The following is an 18,060-nucleotide window of genomic DNA, read 5'->3' on the forward strand; positions in this document are numbered from 1 at the left end:
GTTATAGACGTGTGTTTACCAATGTTATAGACGTGTATTTATCAGTGTTATAGACGTGTGTTTTACCAGTGTTATAGACGTGTATTTTACCAGTGTTATAGACGTGTATTTTATCAGTGTTATAGACGTGTGTTTTACCAATGTTATAGACGTGTGTTTTACCAGTGTTATAGACGTGTGTTTTACCAATGTTATAGACGTGTATTTTATCAGTGTTATAGACGTGTGTTTTACCAATGTTATAGACGTGTGTTTTACCAGTGTTATAGACGTGTATTTTATCAGTGTTATAGACGTGTGTTTTACCAATGTTATAGACGTGTGTTTTACCAGTGTTATAGACGTGTGTTTTATCAGTGTTATAGACGTGTGTTTTACCAATGTTATAGACGTGTGTTTTACCAGTGTTATAGACGTGTGTTTTACCAATGTTATAGACGTGTGTTTTACCAATGTTATAGACGTGTGTTTACCAGTGTTATAGACGTGTGTTTTACCAATGTTATAGACGTGTATTTTATCAGTGTTATAGACGTGTGTTTTACCAATGTTATAGACGTGTGTTTTACCAGTGTTATAGACGTGTGTTTTATCAGTGTTATAGACGTGTGTTTTACCAATGTTATAGACGTGTGTTTTACCAGTGTTATAGACGTGTGTTTTACCAATGTTATAGACGTGTGTTTTACCAATTTTGAACATTTTTTTCTCAAATTAGCAATGTAAAACATACTACTACATCATTTAAAGTTTTTGTTTATTTGTAAATGTGTAATTGAAAATTCATCGGTTTGGTATAACATTAAATGTATTCAGTCAATACGTCGAAGTTTGTGAATAAAGAGTATAATTTTAGGATTATAAGTTTTGAAGATCTGATGCTAAACTACTGAATTTCAAAACTAGCCATGAATGTAGTATCTTGAATTTCCCAGTTGTACATGGATATGAATATAAATAAATAAATATATGTATGTATACATATACATAATAAATTAATGAAATATATGTATACATATATATATACAAAATAATACGTGTGTTTCTATTGTAAATAGTCATTTCATGGTATATAATCTTGATTTTCTTATAGTTTCACACAGACTACAAGTTCGACGTATACAAACCCAGCCAAATACAACTGATGGTATTGATCTAAAAGTCTTAAAGGAGGTCGTATGTGTACAATTATACGTTATATCAAGACGTTGTGTTGTTGTTTTATTTTTCTCGAATATTATTCTATCGATAATTGATGCAATAATAATATGATAAATCTATTATCTAATGCTAATTTGTGGTAATATAACTTATAAATAGTTGCAAACTATAGGAATACAATATATAAAAATGAATGTATTAGTTACTCTATAAACTGCATCAGTAATGCAAGACATTTCTCACAAATGATCTACAAATTTTGAGGTTTTTAAATGTAGCCTAATCAATAAGAAGGCAGATAAGGAGCGGAGGGATTGTGGAGGTAAAGGCGATATTTTAGTTTGCCCCCTTTGTTTATACATATAACCATAAATAATTTGAAATAATTTGTTTTTTATTATTTTAGTGTTTAGTTGATACAAAGTGTCTGAATAAACTATTAAATACACGTATTAAAGATATTTGAAAACTAAAGTTTTATATATATATATATCCACATGTATGTTTCATAGCTGTTTGATTTAAAGTATATAAAGATGATAAAATATATGTTAAACTTCTGCACTTCGTAAAATGATGAATAAATGGTTAGAAATGATTAACGATCGAGAAAATTTTTTAACAATCTCATCTGTATGGTAGGATAAGTTACTGGCTGAAAACTGTTACGCAAAAGAAGTGGCTTACCAAGTACTTTGACATTGATTTCTTCAGAATAACTTTCTCCTTTATTATTGGTCGCTATGCAACTATATGCACCTTCATCACTTTTCTTTTCCATATCTTGGATGAATAGAGTTCCGTTAGGATGAACGGTTTGTCGACCACTCTGAGGAAGTGATAAGCCTCCTATGCAATTCAGATTTTCATTATAACGAGTTAGAAAGGGAAAAAAGTAATTAAAAAAATACTAAAAAATCAACTGCACTGGATTGTAATTATTTGCTTTGTTTACTGTTACCAGCTAGTTATGGGAAAATAGTTGCTTTTAATAAAACAAATTAGACGAGTAAAAACACTTATAAAAACTGATTCAATTACATATAATAACAACATAGCTTCAATTCAAATTTCATAACTATTAATATTTTATTTAATTGGCTATTCTTTGTGCTGCTCTAAAATTATTTAATTGGCTATAATTTGTGCTGCTCTAAAAAGATTTAATTGGCTTTTCTTCGTGCTGCTATAAAAGGATTTAATTGGCTATTCTTTGTGCTGCTTTAAAAGGATTTAATTGGCTATTTTTTGTGCTGCTCTAAAAGGATTTAATAGGTTATTTTTTGTGCTGCTCTAAAAAGATTTAATTGGCTATTTTTGTGCTGCTCTAAAAATAATCTAATTGGCTATTTTTTGTGTTGTTCCAAAAATAATTTAATTGGCTATCTTTTGTGTTGCTCTAAAAGGATTACTGTGTTTGGCTTTTAAGAACTTGTTCCTTTCTAAATTTTGCTGATTATTGTTCTAAGAATCATTACTGTTTCCTTCCATAAGGAATAAAGTAATGTATATATTTCTCATGGTGCTATTCTTGACCTACCAAACAAAATGATATTATGTCGTTAATCTTAGATTGTACTCGTTGTTATCTTATGTAAAACGACTAACTATTTTCTTGTACTTCTGACATTTTTGTTCCAGAAGTAAGTTTTTTTTTTCATACATACTTTTCAGTATATGGAATTATTTAACACTCGAAAGAATCTAAATTTAGTGATAAGTAATTCATTATTACAAGCGAATAATTAAATTGGGTATTATGAATATATATTCTTCTTCTTGTTAGTTTCCCTTTATTTAAACCACACGGAAATCATGCCCCACAGAAGACCCAAATATTTATTTATCACATACTTACCCTTATGCCAGGTTACTGAATCAATAGGATACCCAGCATATGGACACGAAAGTTCAAACGTATCCCCAACCAAGACAGAGACGTTGTTCATGGGCTTGACATAAGGTGAACCATAAATATTCAATCTCGCCCAATGAGATAGAGTGGCTACAGCGTTGCGTGCAACACATTTATAAATTCCACCGTCTTCAGTCCTTAACGACGTAATGTTTACAAAACTGTTGACGTAACCATCATTAGTGACGAAATCCCCGATTCGAAACCTGAGGTTTTCGTTGATTGGTGCGCCATCTAGAAACCATGTTATTTGTGGCAAAGGGCTGCCTGTAGCAACACACTTGAGAGACACAGATGCATCTGGAGCTAAGATTTCTGAAGAGAAGGTTGAAGAAAAGCCCGGAGGATCATCTGTAAATCAAAACCCATTCATCATGATGTATAATCTATAAGTCAGCCTTGTCAACCCTGGTCATGCTCTAAAATGATTGATGCGACAACCATGGAAACAAGAATATAGATCAATTCTAGGGAAAGTATACACATCAAACAGGGAAAACAAACAGAAAATAATAGAAAGGAAAGAACTAAAACAATTTAGAAGCGTTTTCAATACCTATTTTTTGAAATATAACCTAAAAAGTAAAACAAAAGCACATATATACATTATATTTAAGTTAAAACGAACAATTAAGTACAACTTAATAAAAACTTTAATTAACATATTTTAATAATTGATTTATTTCAATATTATATAAAACGATGAAAACAACAGTGTTAATAAAAATATGATACTTCCTTCACCAATTATATATTTATTCAAGCTTAAAAAACTTTTAATAACAGTGAAGGAATCTTGTCAAAATCGAAAATACTGAAATTTTTCCTAATTTGAAAGGTTCGATATGTCTATAAGTTGGACAACTTTCCAGGCTCTTGAATAAAATAAATTGTCCAAAATGGATTTTTCTAAGGCTTTTATTAATTGAATAAAATGCGTTTATTGAATTACCTCCCAGCGACAAAGCTCTTGATGCTTGCGCGCTTTCAAATTCGTTTGACACAAAACACTGGTACATTCCTTTGTCTTCTCGCAAAACAGGACTAATTTCCAAGACCTCTCTTGTTAAATAATGAACTCGATTATTTGCCAATAGAGGGCGCTGGTTCCTAAGCCAAACGATAGACTGAACAGGATAGCCGGTAATGCTGCAGTTCATTACCACAGTTTGCCCATCTTGCACTTTAATAGATTCAGGTAAAACGAGCACTGAGAGTGGAGCTGAAAAACGGGAGAACAAAACAAGAGTATCAAATAATTAGATACAATATCTGATAAGCAAAATACGGTAACCATTAGCACCTATGTTTATAAATTTAAATAAATACGTTTGTAAAAACTTCCCATAAGAATGTTGCGGTAAAATTTATATTTTGCTACACTAACAAAACTTAATATAATTAAGATATACAGTAATGATCTAGTATGGCAGTTCAACTATTAAACCATGACAAGATCAATTGTTTTAGGATGAGAAAAAACAAACAACAAGCAGAAAATTATTACAAGTAGCACAAGAAATGTTGAAAATAACCAGAATAGTAAGTTCAATATACTATATATCTATATATATACACACACACACGGTAGCAGATGGAGCTATAAACTAATGGAGGGATGAGTTCATAAGAAATAAAAACATTCATTCATGATGCTAAGATTTAAACAGCCAGTTTAAAGATCAGTTCTTTTCCTCTTAGCTGTGTTCTTAGAAAGATGTGTTAAAGTAATCACATTAAAATGTTTTGTACCCTGGTCAGATTTGCTGAAATAATAAACTGTGCAATAGATTAGGCAACTAAGTGCAGGTGAAACAAATTTTAATGGAATAAGTTTACTTAATGTTCTTTACTAATGTTATCTGATCATTGTAAGGACATGTGTTCCATTTACTAATTGCAGTGTGTGTGTGTGCCAGGAGAGTTCGGTTGTTTGGTTACGAACTAATAGGTCCCTGATGCAGTACCTCTATTAGAAGAGATGAGAGGTTAAGAAAGCATTCAACCTGTATACTGTCCTACTCTACAATGTCAAAGTTTTCAAGCAGAATGTGGATAAATTGTTTGTTTAATGGGTGATAGCTACAGCTAAGAAACGTATGTTCATATCATTTTAGTAACAAAAGCTCCTTTACTGGAGTAAGGCGCTGTTGTTGGTAGATTAATTTGTTTTTATACGTACAATGGAGAGGAGTCAGCTGTGTAGTGTCCAGATATTCGCTAAGAGTTAAATCAAGAGTCTCAGTGTGATCAGGTACATCTTTATATTCTGAATTTGGTGGTATTATATTATGGTATTATATTCTGAATTGGGTGGTATTATGTTATGGTATTGTATTCTGAATTGGATGTTATTATATTATGATATTATATTCTGAATTGGGTGGTATTATGTTATGGTATTATATTCTAAATTTGGTGGTATTATGTTATGGTGGTATATTCTGAAATGGGTGGTATTATGTTATGGTATTATATTCTGAATTGGGTGGTATTATGTTATGGTATTATATTCTGAATTTGGTAGTATTATGTTATGGTATTATATTCTGAATTTGGTGGTATTATATTATATTATTATATTCTGTATTTGATGGTATTATTTTATGGCATTATATTCTGTATTTGGTGGTATTATATTATGATATTACTTTATGGCATTATATTCTGTATTTGGTATTATATTATGGTATTATATTCTGTATTTGGTGGTATTATATTATGGTATTATATTCTGAATTTGATGGTATTATGTTATGGTATTATATTCTGAATTTGGTGGTATTATATTATATTATTATATTCTGTATTTGATGGTATTATTTTATGGAATTATATTCTGTATTTGGTGGTATTATATTATGGTATTATATTCTGAATTTGATGGTATTATATTCTGAATTTGATGGTATTATATTCTGTATTTTCGGTGGTATTATATTTTGTATTTTCGGTGGTATTATATTATGGTATTATATTCTGTTTTGGTGATATTATATTATGGTAGTTGTTTTCTTTGTTTTTAACATGACAAACCTTAGAAATTCGATTACCTCATTAAAAAAAGAAAGAAGATGAAATAATGCACGTTATTTTATGCAAAGTTCCATATTTTGCTGGTCAGAGCCTTACCATTGTAGATATATAAATTATCAAATGTAAACATGTCACTTCTTTAAGAAATACTGATAATTCATTAATGTTTCATTATACATACATATATATATATAGGTAGCTAACAACTCTCATACAATGACGTTTTACCCGTGACAAACAGTTTCGTTTTCACGTGCATCATTATACATATATAAAGGCAGATAACAATTCTATAAAGATGTTTTACCCGTGACTAACAGCTTTGTTTTCACGCGCTGCTCTCCCATGCTGTTGTTGACCACACATACGTATTGACCCGTGTCCCAGACTCGAGACGGCGTTAACATTAACGTCCCCATATGGATGTCGATCCTTCCATTTGGCTGTATATTACGAAACTTGGAACCGTCCTGCTGAAACCACTGATACGAAGGGACGGGATAACCTTCTGCAGTACAAGGAAGATGAACCGTTTCTCCCTCCTTCACCTGGATTTGTTGCCTACTATTTTTGATTCTAGGAGGAAAGTTGCTGTGAGGTTCTGAAACAGAAAGTTTGATAATCAAAGAAAGAAGGAAATGAAAGTTTACGCTACCTTACATATTTTAATGCTTAAATAAGTAGGGCTCATGCACTCTTCAATTGTGACTTACATTAATAAGAGATTAAATAATAACAATAACAACTTAGATGATTCATCGAATTTGTATTCTCACCGAAAGATTTCAAAAACATAAATATTTGACAACTAAATATTTCTAATAACGAATGAACATATTCTGTAGTATGTTTGTTTGTTTGTTATTAAACACAAAGATACGCATTGAGCTATCTGTGATGTACTCACCGGGCGTATTGTCACTTTAGTCTCCCCTCCTCAGTGGAACAGCGGTATGTCTGAATATACCCGTGGTGGGAAGAGCACAGATAGCCCATTGTGTAGCTTTGTGCTTAATTACAAACAAACAAACAAAACACTTTAGTCTATTTCCGCAATAATACTGAGGTTTTTATTTGGGGATGCACTTCAACAAAAAGATAGACCGAAAATACGAAAATACTTTATACAAGTGAAAATAGCTGATGAAGCCATGCAACTGACAACCGGGTGTAAGTAGTTAGCTAATACAAATAACCCATTAGTTTTAACACAGGAATGAAGAGTTTGATCTTATCACACTAACTGCTCTTATTTTATATCTTTTTTTTATTTCAGTGACTTAATCATGTACGTACCAGAAATTATGAGACGTCCTCCATTTATACTCCGTTTTAATTCTCCACTAATGACGTGTTTTGTTTGACAAAAGTAGCGATGTTTTCCACTAAGCAATAAATCATTCTGACTAACAACGGTAATAAGAAGTTCTCCAGTAAGTACAACCATGTGACTGCTCTCTGCAATATAAAAAATGTTTTTTAAATAGTTTCATACATTAAACAACAACAAATGCAACCCACTAAGTTTACTTATCGCATGTTTCGCAGTTTAAAGAACTAGAAATAGCTGTTGTTTGTTTTAGAGCAAAGCCACTGAGGGGAATCGAACCTTGGATTTTAGCGTCGTACCGTTGTCCCATCGGGGGACATAGAAGTAGATACACGTATGAATATCAGTAATCATTGAACTTTGCTTGCAATAAATCTAGACAATGATATACATCTATATATATAAAAGAGGAAGTTTGTTTATTTGTTTATTTTGTTCGCTGTAGGAAACCAAACGGTTGAACTTACAAATTTTAAAATAACTTCAAAATAACCAGTTTTTTACAAGAAATTTAATGGTGCTATTTATTTTGTATTTGGTGTAGTATTTAATGACGAAATTGACAATTAATGATTATTGCGCCATTTTCTTGTAATAAACATACAAACATAAGCACGTTTTTTTGCACATGGAAAGCGTTATGGCGGGAGACACTCAGATCACCTTGCTGTCAATTCGGTATTTCCAAAAACAGTTTTCTTTAAATAGTGCTAAGTGGTTTCATAAGTGATTTAGTAACTTTGTGAATTGCAAATTATTGTTTAGCGATACAGGTGATTATGCCACCCAAGAAACGCTCTTTCTATAGAAAGTCTTCTGCCGCTAAAAGAATGCAAGCACAAAGAGCAGCTGAAACAGAAGAAGAACGCAATCAAAGACTTCAAGCCCAAGCTGCAAGACAGGCTGCTCAAATACAGGTAGAGACTTTGGAACAACATAAAGTTAGACTTCGAGCTCAAGCTGAAAGGCAGGCTACTCAAAGACAGCAAGAAACTGTTGAACAGCACAAAGGCAGAGTTCAGTCAGAATCATCAAGGCAAGCTGGATATAAACAACAAAAACTTCTGAACAACGTCAAACCAGACTTCAAGCACAAAAAATTAAGACAAATAACTTACAGAGAGCAAGAAACAGAGGAGCAACATGATGTACGACTTCAGGCTCAAAGAACAATATAAGCTCAAACACGATCTAATTTCAAATAAAGCTTTGTTTGATTAAATGCTTTTTTATTTTTCAAATCACAGCTTTTGTCTACTTACTAAATAATTTGCTGAAAAAAATACTGATCTATACATTTCAAATCTAAATGTTCACCGTGCAACGCCGGGTAACTCAGCTAGTATATATATATAAAGATGAAATGTGTGTTTGTTTGCAACCTAACTCCTCCGAGCATATTGGGCCAAATCTTAACCAAAATGTGTATGTACATACTATGAACTATGGGAAATATTCTAAGTGGGTCAAAATTGAACTTAACCTTTTTTCTATTTTGTTTGTTTGAAGTTATGCACAAAGCAACACAATGGGTTATCTGTGCTCTGCCCACCTCGGGTGTCAAAACCCGGTTTCCAGCGTTGTAAGTCCGCAGACATGCCGCTGTGCCACTGATGGGCTATTTCTATTTTGTAAAGCCTGTTGGTTAATTACTTCCAGCCTATTAAGTCAATCTCAAACAATCTTGGGAGGTTGACACTTTAGACAATGTTGAATATTCTAAAGGGATTCAAGGTCAAAATATTAAGGTTGCTGGATTGTTTCTCAAACAACCGTGCTTTTCTCATGGTCAATGAGATGTAAGGTGTTTAAGGGTGGGATCACTCAAAATCTTTATTTGTTGGTAAATAGAAAGCAAACTGCAAATGTTTTTTATGAAGAAGCTTTGTTATAATTTTAAAATTTTGAGATAAAGTTTATATTCTAGTTATTGCTCTGAAATAGGTGATTACTGTTAAACGTACATCGTTTTAATTAACTTTGAACATTCCCGTCAGTTGACAGGTATTTCAGATTGCATATTATATATAAATTTCTGACAAGCTAACGTGTGCAGATATTTTGTAAAAATTGGAATCTTAAGCCTGAGCGGAACCTTATGTGACACACGGACTAAGCGGCCAGCCAAGTCAGAAACCAAAAGTATTCACTCCCAAATTTAGAACTGTTGACCGGAGAAGATTGTAAGGAATTACCCATAAGCTATGTTTCATGGGTATGACGTAAAAATAACTTTTGAAGTAGAAACTAATATAATTCTCTATACTTTGACACCAACAGGTTTTAAATCAGAGCAAGTTCGGTTCCTTTTGACATGTTTTTTGGATCGGCAGGTAGTACTTTCATTAAGATCAATTGATCTAGTAATAAATAAGCACTGATTAGATATCGACTATAAAAACCTTTACTTAAAGTTATTTAACCACCTTATGCTTTACATTATAATCGGTAGGGCCTGCTGATGATGGATTGGGTAGTAAGGGGCCTTACCGATTGTGATGTAAGGGTTAAGGTAGTTAAATAACTTTAAGTAAAGGTTTTTATAGTCGATATCTAATCAATGCTTATTTGCCAATGATGGATTGGGTAGTAAGGAATAAGCACTGATTAGATATCGACTATAAAAACCTTTACTTAAAGTTATTTAACACCTATGCTTTATATTACAATCGGTAGGGCCTGCTGGTGATGGATTGTGTAGTAAGGAACAAGCACTGATTAGATATCGACTATAAAAACCTTTACTTAAAGTTATTTAACCACCTTATGCTTTATATTACAATCGGTAGGGCCTGTTGATGATGGATTGGGTAGTAAGGAATAAGCACTGATTAGATATCGACTATAAAAACCTTTACTTAAAGTTATTTAACCACCTTATGCTTTATATTACAATCGGTAGGGCCTGCTGATGATGGATTGGGTAGTAAGGAATAAGCATTGATTAGATATCGACTATAAAAACCTTTACTTAAAGTTATTTAACTACCTTAACCCTTACATCACAATCGGTAAGGCCTGCTGATGATGGATTGGGTAGTAAGGAATAAGCACTGATTAGATATCGACTATAAAAACCTTTACTTAAAGTTATTTAACTACCTTAACCCTTACATCACAATCGGTAAGGCCTGCTAATGATGGACTGGGTCTAACATCAGCCATCTATAGATGTGCCAATGCTACAAAAAAGCACAATAAACACGTTTTTAAAAGGAAAAATAATTGATAATAACAAAAGCGTAACTATTTTATGATACAAAGACACATTATAGTCTTTGTTTAGTTCTCAAAAGTTCAAATTTTAGATAGTGTGCTAAGAGTACAAGATACAGAAACACTTTGTATGGCAGTGATCGTTCTGTCCAACAATGCAAAAAAACATGAACCTCAAGAAATAAAAAAGATCTAAAATGTACATCAAGAAGTTAAACACAGTAAAAACTTTGAATAAATTCCTATCAAGTACATCAGTTGATAAATACAACAATGATGATTGAATATATTCCTATTTTATTTCATCATTCGAACAAACACATCATTGAAAATAGAAGTTGCTATTACAAATACATCAGTCGAATAAACAGAACTATTAAAATGTAATAAATTGCTATTAGGTACCAAAGTTCAATAAACACAACGATAAAGGTTGTATAAATTACTATAAAGTACAAAAGTCCAATAAGCACAACGATAAAGGTTGTATAAATAACTATTAAGTACAAAAGTCCAATAAGCACAACGATAAAGGTTGTATAAATAACTATTAAGTACAAAAATCCAATAAGCACAACGATAAAGGTTGTATAAATTACTATTAAGTACAAAAGTCCAATAAGCACAACGATAAAGGTTGTATAAATTACTATAAAGTATAAAAGTCCAATAAGCACAACGATGAAGGTTGTATAAATTGTTATTAGGTACAAACGTCCGATAAGCACAACGATAAAGGTTGTATAAATTGCTATTAGGTACAAACGTCCGATAAGCACAACGATAAAGGTTGTATAAATTGCTATTAGGTCTTCCATAGAAGAGAAACAAAAATTGATATTGAATGAATTGATGTTTAGTTTGTTTGTTTGATAAAAAATATTTCACTTACAACATTATCTGATTTATCTACACATTGTATGATAGCGATGATGATGACGATGGATTAATTTATCTTCAAATTTCAGGGATCATTATGTGAATCTAAAAGTGAATTAATTAATTAAATAATTTTTAAATAACTTTTCAAATTTCCTATACTTGTAATATACTTGAAGTAAAATTATAACTTTACCGACATTTATGTAATCAAATTAATATATAGAAAGCAACGGTATTAATGTAAGTCGGACGTTTGAAACTAATGTACTACATAATGGCTGGAGACGGCTTAATAATGGCTGGAGACGGCTTAAATGGGTAATGAAGAAAAACTTTAATATAACTTTAACATGACAGCAAATGTACAACGTTTCGACAAGGTTTTGTCATAATCAGGTACCAATGTACTACATATAATATTTAATATAGAGGTATATATATATACATATTAGGGTTGAAAACTTTAATGGACTGCAACTGCCTGTTGAAAGAAAAGGAGATGACGTTTCGTCTCCTATACTGAGGTCTTCTTCAGGCTTCTCCTTTCCTTTCAACAGGCAGTTGAAGTCCATTAAAGTTTTCAACCCTGCCATATGTACTCTTCCTTAAGTTCCACTGAGACAATGTATACTTATTGTTAGTGTATGAAGAAGCTAAATATAGCTAAATTGCTGTATACACCAACTATATATAAACATGACTTTTAGACGAGTGCTCAGATTTGTTTTGGCAAAAACAAATATTTTTGAATTTTCACTTCAGTGGAATAAAGTTTTAAAGATTCACTATTATGCGAACAAAGTATTCCACCATATATGTATTGAACATGATTGAGTCAGATTTAACACTATGAGAGAGTATAGTATCTTTATTTTTAAGTTGAAGAAACGCGTTATAAAATCTATTTTCTTATTTTAGTGGTCGGTTATTTCAGATATGTTTCAAATAAACATGATTATGATGTTTTTCTTGTATGCTATGGTAAAAATAGTACTAATAAGTTTTAGACTATGCTATGGTAAAAATAGTAATAATAAGTTTTAGACTATGCTTGTGATTTCGATAAATGAAATCCGTCTAACCACTATCCAAAAAGATACCAACGTATTGACGTAAGTGTCATTGATAAGTTTTAAACCACACAAATAGTCGACATTAAAATTAAAGTTTTTGTGGATTAAATAATGTATAGTATTTAAATTTCAAACGTCAGAGATGCGTAATAGTTAAAGCTTGATGTTGTATCTGAGGCGGTATAATCCGTTTATAAAAAAAGTTCACCCAGAGAAGCTGGGATTTTTAGATTATTCACAAATTGGGATTTTTGTATTGTTATGTCGAATAAGGAGATCTATAAGTATAACAACATTTTTCTGTTTGTTATTTAATATAAAAATAAAGAAAACATTATCAAATGGTGCTATTTTATGATAGTTATGAGCGTTGGGCTAACCGTACATTTTGGCTCAGCGTAATTGTTAAGTGCCATTTATCAAACTTATTCTAACTTTTGCAGCATTCGTTTACTTTAGCAGAGAACACGAAGGATTTCTGGTTGCATTATTCCTAAAATGGTTCGTCTTTAACGATGCTGTATAACTAAAAAACAAAAAAAACAAACTTTTCTTATGTTGTTAAAAAGTAAAATGATCATATTATATCCGAGTATTCTATCTAAGTTGAACCGTGTAACTACAGAAAGTTTGTCTTGAAAACTAGGCCTCCTTATTGAGAAATACAAGAATCTGTAATCAAAAAATTCACGTACTGTAACTACATGTTCTTGCCTTTTTTTGAGCTACAAGTATCATAAGTGAGGTACATGGAAAAAGGTCTTATTTGTTTCACTTCCTAGCATTGATCTTGTGGTAAAGTTCGCAAAAATAACCCACAATAATAAGAGTACAAATTAATAAAATGTAATTTATATTTACACATGGATAACTACAATGTTTACTGTCCGTTTATAAATGAAGAATGAGATTTTTTGTAATTATATTTCACACCCTACATAAACAAGTCACAATGTATATCTTGTATAACGTTAATATTTTATTTGATTTTTAAACGTCACCACAATAATTAATAAAGGACTGTAGCTTTTTTTTTCTGAATATTTTGATAATGTAAGCATAAGTATTAACATTACGACGAATACGTGACCGCCAGATGGTGCTTTGTATAATAAAAATGGCCACCCATGCGAATTCTATGTTAATTACAATTTACACAGAGAAAGCGACATACGTTATCATATTGAAACGGATGTAAAATAAGTTTATATATAAATTTGGCTTATTATCATTTTCAAAAAATTAAATTACAATAATTATACTCGAAAGCTTATTTGTTACAAGAGTAAATAACATTAGGTAAATGACTACAGTTTGAAATATGCCCAGCTTGCGACCTCAACCCAAATAATGTACTTATATCAATACATTTATAAAACTTTCGATTGCATTTATATACAAGCCACACCTCTACCTGCACAACAGCTGGGCTCTGTATATCTATTTTAGGAAAAGTGTGAGAAAATGATAGTGATTTATGTAGTTGAAGAGATTTGTTTTTCTACTTGTATCTTTTAAGTCAAGTTCAACTTTGGTGGCTATATTTTATCTGGATAATATAGCTTTAAAATCAGCTCCTATATTTTCAAATAGAAGAGTTATTAAAGTTAAACAAATACATTCGCACCGATACAGTTTCCTCACATCCTCTGGTAATATCAATTTGAATAATAAACAAATGTATTTATGAAGAAATTCTACCGCGCTGCTCCTTCTAATGGTCGTTGTTTGTGGAATGTTGCGGGAAGTCACTCAAGACTAGCTGTGCATAGTCGCTCCTAATTTTGAGGTAGCAGACTAGAAAGAAGGAAGCTAGACAACACCACCCACTGCTAACTCGTGGGCTATTCTAATCGAAGAGTTGGATTTAACCGTCACTTTTATAATGAACCCACGGCCCCCAAGTGCGGATCGCGAATTATTATTTGTTTTTTTTTGGGGGGGGGGGGATAGGGCTCAAACCACGGAACCTCAAATTCATACTCACTTTCTAATGATGAATGTTTGTTTGTTTGAAGTTAAGCTACACAATGGGCTATTTGTGCTCTGCTCACCACGGGTATGGAAAACCGATTTCTAGCGTTGTTAGTTCGCAGACATACCGCTGTGCCACTGGGTTGGGGCTTATAATGATAGGAGTACAAAAAGAAATTGAATCATTTCAAGAGCTTATGAATCTCAGTCCAAAAACCCAATAACAACAATATTCTCTGTCTAACAGATCTTATATACATTTGTTGGTCTGGCACAGACTGTTGGTTAGGATACTTGACTCGCACTTTGCGGTTCGCGAGTTCGAATCCCGCATTCAAACATGCTCGCTCTTTCAGCCGTGAGGGCATTATAATGTGACGGGCTATCCTACTATTCGTTGCTAAAGAGTAGCTCAAGAGTTGACGGCGGGTGGTGTTGACTTGTCTATCACTTCAAAATTAGGGACGGCTAACGCAGATTACTCTAGAGTAGCTTTGCGCGAAATGCAACAAAACAAAACAGGCAGCATGCCTATATCTATATTAAAAAAAGTTAAGACATGATATAGGCACAAATAGTTGTTCCAAGCTTTTACTGTTATTATTTTTCCGGGTGTAAAATTTTCAGTTTGGATATTGTTAGAATAAAGTTAAACTAAATTGACACACAGCTGTATGATTCGTTTATACAATAACTGTAAGTACATTATCAGGAATGTAGACATATAGTCAAGCATTTCACGTTCAAATCATTAGTTTCACACTCATCAAACCACATCAGAAGTTTTCAGTCATTTATACGTGCAGTTTGTGCTGTCGTGTTTTCTTGGTTTCATTTGAAGTACGTGGTTTTCACACTGCTCGTTTGCTTCCTATGTCAATTCTCGCGACGTTCTTAACACTTGAAGATAGCTTACTCCTGATCACTGTTGGAGGAATAGGTCAATTAGAGCACAGTATGACAGCTGTTGCACCTTACAACCCTGTCTAATCGATTTTTCTCTTGGCCTGCCAGTGGCAGTTGGCGGCCACAGTTTTAATAGTGTCATACGTATTCCCTTCCAATTACCACTGCTCATATACTTTGATGGCAGATGTCTTTGAACAGCTGATAAAGAAGAAACGGTCTTTGGTAACCACGTTCCTGCTAGACGAGTACCTATTATCCCCCCCCCCCCACACACACTTTGAAATTAGGAGAGATCCCTCTTCTCTCCCACTGTTTTGCGGAATAAACATGATACGACTACTTATACTAATATATAGTGTTCAACCAATCACATCACATTACACATCACACGACCAAACCACTTCACATCTGTATAAAAAAAAAAATGTTTTAGAGATTTGTGTGTTTGTGTAGAGGAGAGAAAGGACGAGATCCCAATAGCGTAGCCAGTTAGTGTACATATGTTTTCTAGCGATGCCTGTCTGTATGTATTTGCATTAACACAAATGAATTGACAGAGTTCACACATATGCTACCGATTTATGAAGCGAATGCAAACTTTCTTTTCACACACAGAGACAATTTTGTACTCTTATGTATACACACTTTACTCTTTAAATAAAAAAAAAATCGAGTGTTCAGTCTACAAAGTAAGAGAGCTTCAAAATCTCTTTCGGCATGATGTTTGTGTGTGTAAACAAAATCTCCACCAAACTGTTTTCCTCATCTGAAGAGATATTTGAATAAAATTTCCCTGGACTGATGAAAGTTGAAAAAGTTCGAAACTGCAGTACTCGGCTGATCAATAAAAAACTTGTTACATTATATAAGCACATGGTTTCCATATTTTGAGCGCAAGTATTATTAAAACAAGGTTCATTAAAGTATTCTAAGTATAGAACTAAGAATTTGGAACTACACTTATTAGTAACAATTCCAGTGTAAGTTTACTGAAATTAAATAAATAGGATTGGAGAACTAATGTAGAAAACTTCCAAACTTTAAGGTGCAACAATTAGTCAAAGTATAGGCAAAAACACATTATTTGATAATTATTTTTCTAAACGTTTTAATTTTCAAATAGTGTAGCAAAACACAATAATAGAAATTTGGTTAATTTTCTAAAGTTTGGATGTGTGGGTGTTTTATTATGTAGCAAAGCCACATCAAGCTATTTGCTGTGTTCACCGAGGGGAATCGAACCCCTGATTTTAGCGTTGTAAATTCGTAGGCTTACCGCTGTCCCACCGGGGTACCTAACGTTTGGAAATTAAATTATCTAGAATTTTAAAAGATTGTATTCTTTCATTAAACTATATTGAATTTTAAATAACTATATGTTTCATACGTTTTCTATGGATACATGATGTAAATAACTTCAATTTGAACTCAAAATAACTGTTATTTTTTTCAATATTAATTGTTTATGCAGTAAATCTGAAAAGTTTAGAAAATATATAGTGAATAATTAGTAAGTACTCAAAGTCAATCATAAACAGATATACAATTAATAAAAAAGAAAGTAAACCCAACATTTGAAAGTTAAAATGTTTAGAGAAATAGAGAATAGTTAGTATCAAAACTTAATACTAAAAAATATATATACATAATCAATAAAGAAGAAAACTTAACAGAAACACAATGTTTGAAAACTGAGAAGTTTAATTTGAGTTGAACACCAGGTAACAAGTACCAAAACTTAATACTAAAAAAATATATACATAATCAATAAAGAAGAAAACTTAACAGAAACACAATGTTTGAAAACTGAGAAGTTTGATTTGAGTTGAACACCAGGTAACAAGTACCAAAACTTAATACTAAAAAAATATATACATAAACAAAAAAGAAGAAATCTTAACAGAAACACAATGTTTGAAAACTGAGAAGTGTAATTTGAGTTGAACATCATGTAACAATTTCATGGGTTGCACAGACAGACGCCGTAATTTCATGTGGAGACAGGCTGCATCCCAAGAGGAAGAATAGAATTTTTTTTACTGATGTTACCAGTGTCCTTCTGCTTGTATACTTTTCTATTGATTACCCATATTTTGCTTTCCTAGCTACACCATATGGCATTTTGTTTTCCAGCAGTCTCATTCCCTCTGATTGTCAACGAAGATCTTCCATGGTTGCCATTTTCGCTTTATTATTGCAGAGGAAGTTGATATTCTGCCTGTAGAGTTGTGCCGGATTTTAGAGAGTGGCTTTTTTTGAGCTTGTCAGCTTCTTCGTTGACTTGTAGCCCTGCATGACCTGGCACATACATCCAGGTAATGGTCTTACTATACAATTGCTTCACTTTCTGCTATCAATTTGGGGAACACTTACTCTGAAGTTTTTCAGTACTTAGTAACTGTATGATAAGTCTCACTTTTCCTTTTCCTACTAGGTGTTCCTCCAACACTTAAGGCAGAAAGTTTGAAAATGAATTATATTGGGTTTGGGTTTGGTTTGAATTTCGCGCAAAGCTACACGAGGGCTATCTGCGCTAGCCGTCCCTAATTTAGCAGTGTAAGACT

The 18,060-nt window shown here is 32.4% G+C and overlaps 1 protein-coding gene across 2 annotated transcripts in view; it reads right to left on the reverse strand.

Annotated features, from left to right (window-relative positions):
• LOC106460504 (Down syndrome cell adhesion molecule homolog) overlaps positions 1 to 18,060 on the reverse strand; it is a 59,777-nt gene that overhangs the window by 37,823 nt on the left and 3,894 nt on the right. For both annotated transcript variants that reach the window (XM_022387255.1, XM_022387254.1), the window contains exons 2-6: positions 7,409 to 7,570; positions 6,420 to 6,713; positions 4,029 to 4,298; positions 3,020 to 3,427; positions 1,849 to 2,010 (exon numbers count right to left, since the gene is read on the reverse strand). In XM_022387255.1, the coding sequence (XP_022242963.1) occupies positions 1,849 to 2,010; positions 3,020 to 3,427; positions 4,029 to 4,298; positions 6,420 to 6,713; positions 7,409 to 7,570 (1,296 nt within the window). The remainder of the gene's footprint in view (positions 1 to 1,848; positions 2,011 to 3,019; positions 3,428 to 4,028; positions 4,299 to 6,419; positions 6,714 to 7,408; positions 7,571 to 18,060) is intronic.

The sequence above is a fragment of the Limulus polyphemus genome, unplaced genomic scaffold (genome assembly GCF_000517525.1).
Source record: "Limulus polyphemus unplaced genomic scaffold, Limulus_polyphemus-2.1.2 Scaffold782, whole genome shotgun sequence".
Taxonomy (NCBI): Eukaryota; Metazoa; Arthropoda; class Merostomata; order Xiphosura; family Limulidae; genus Limulus; species Limulus polyphemus.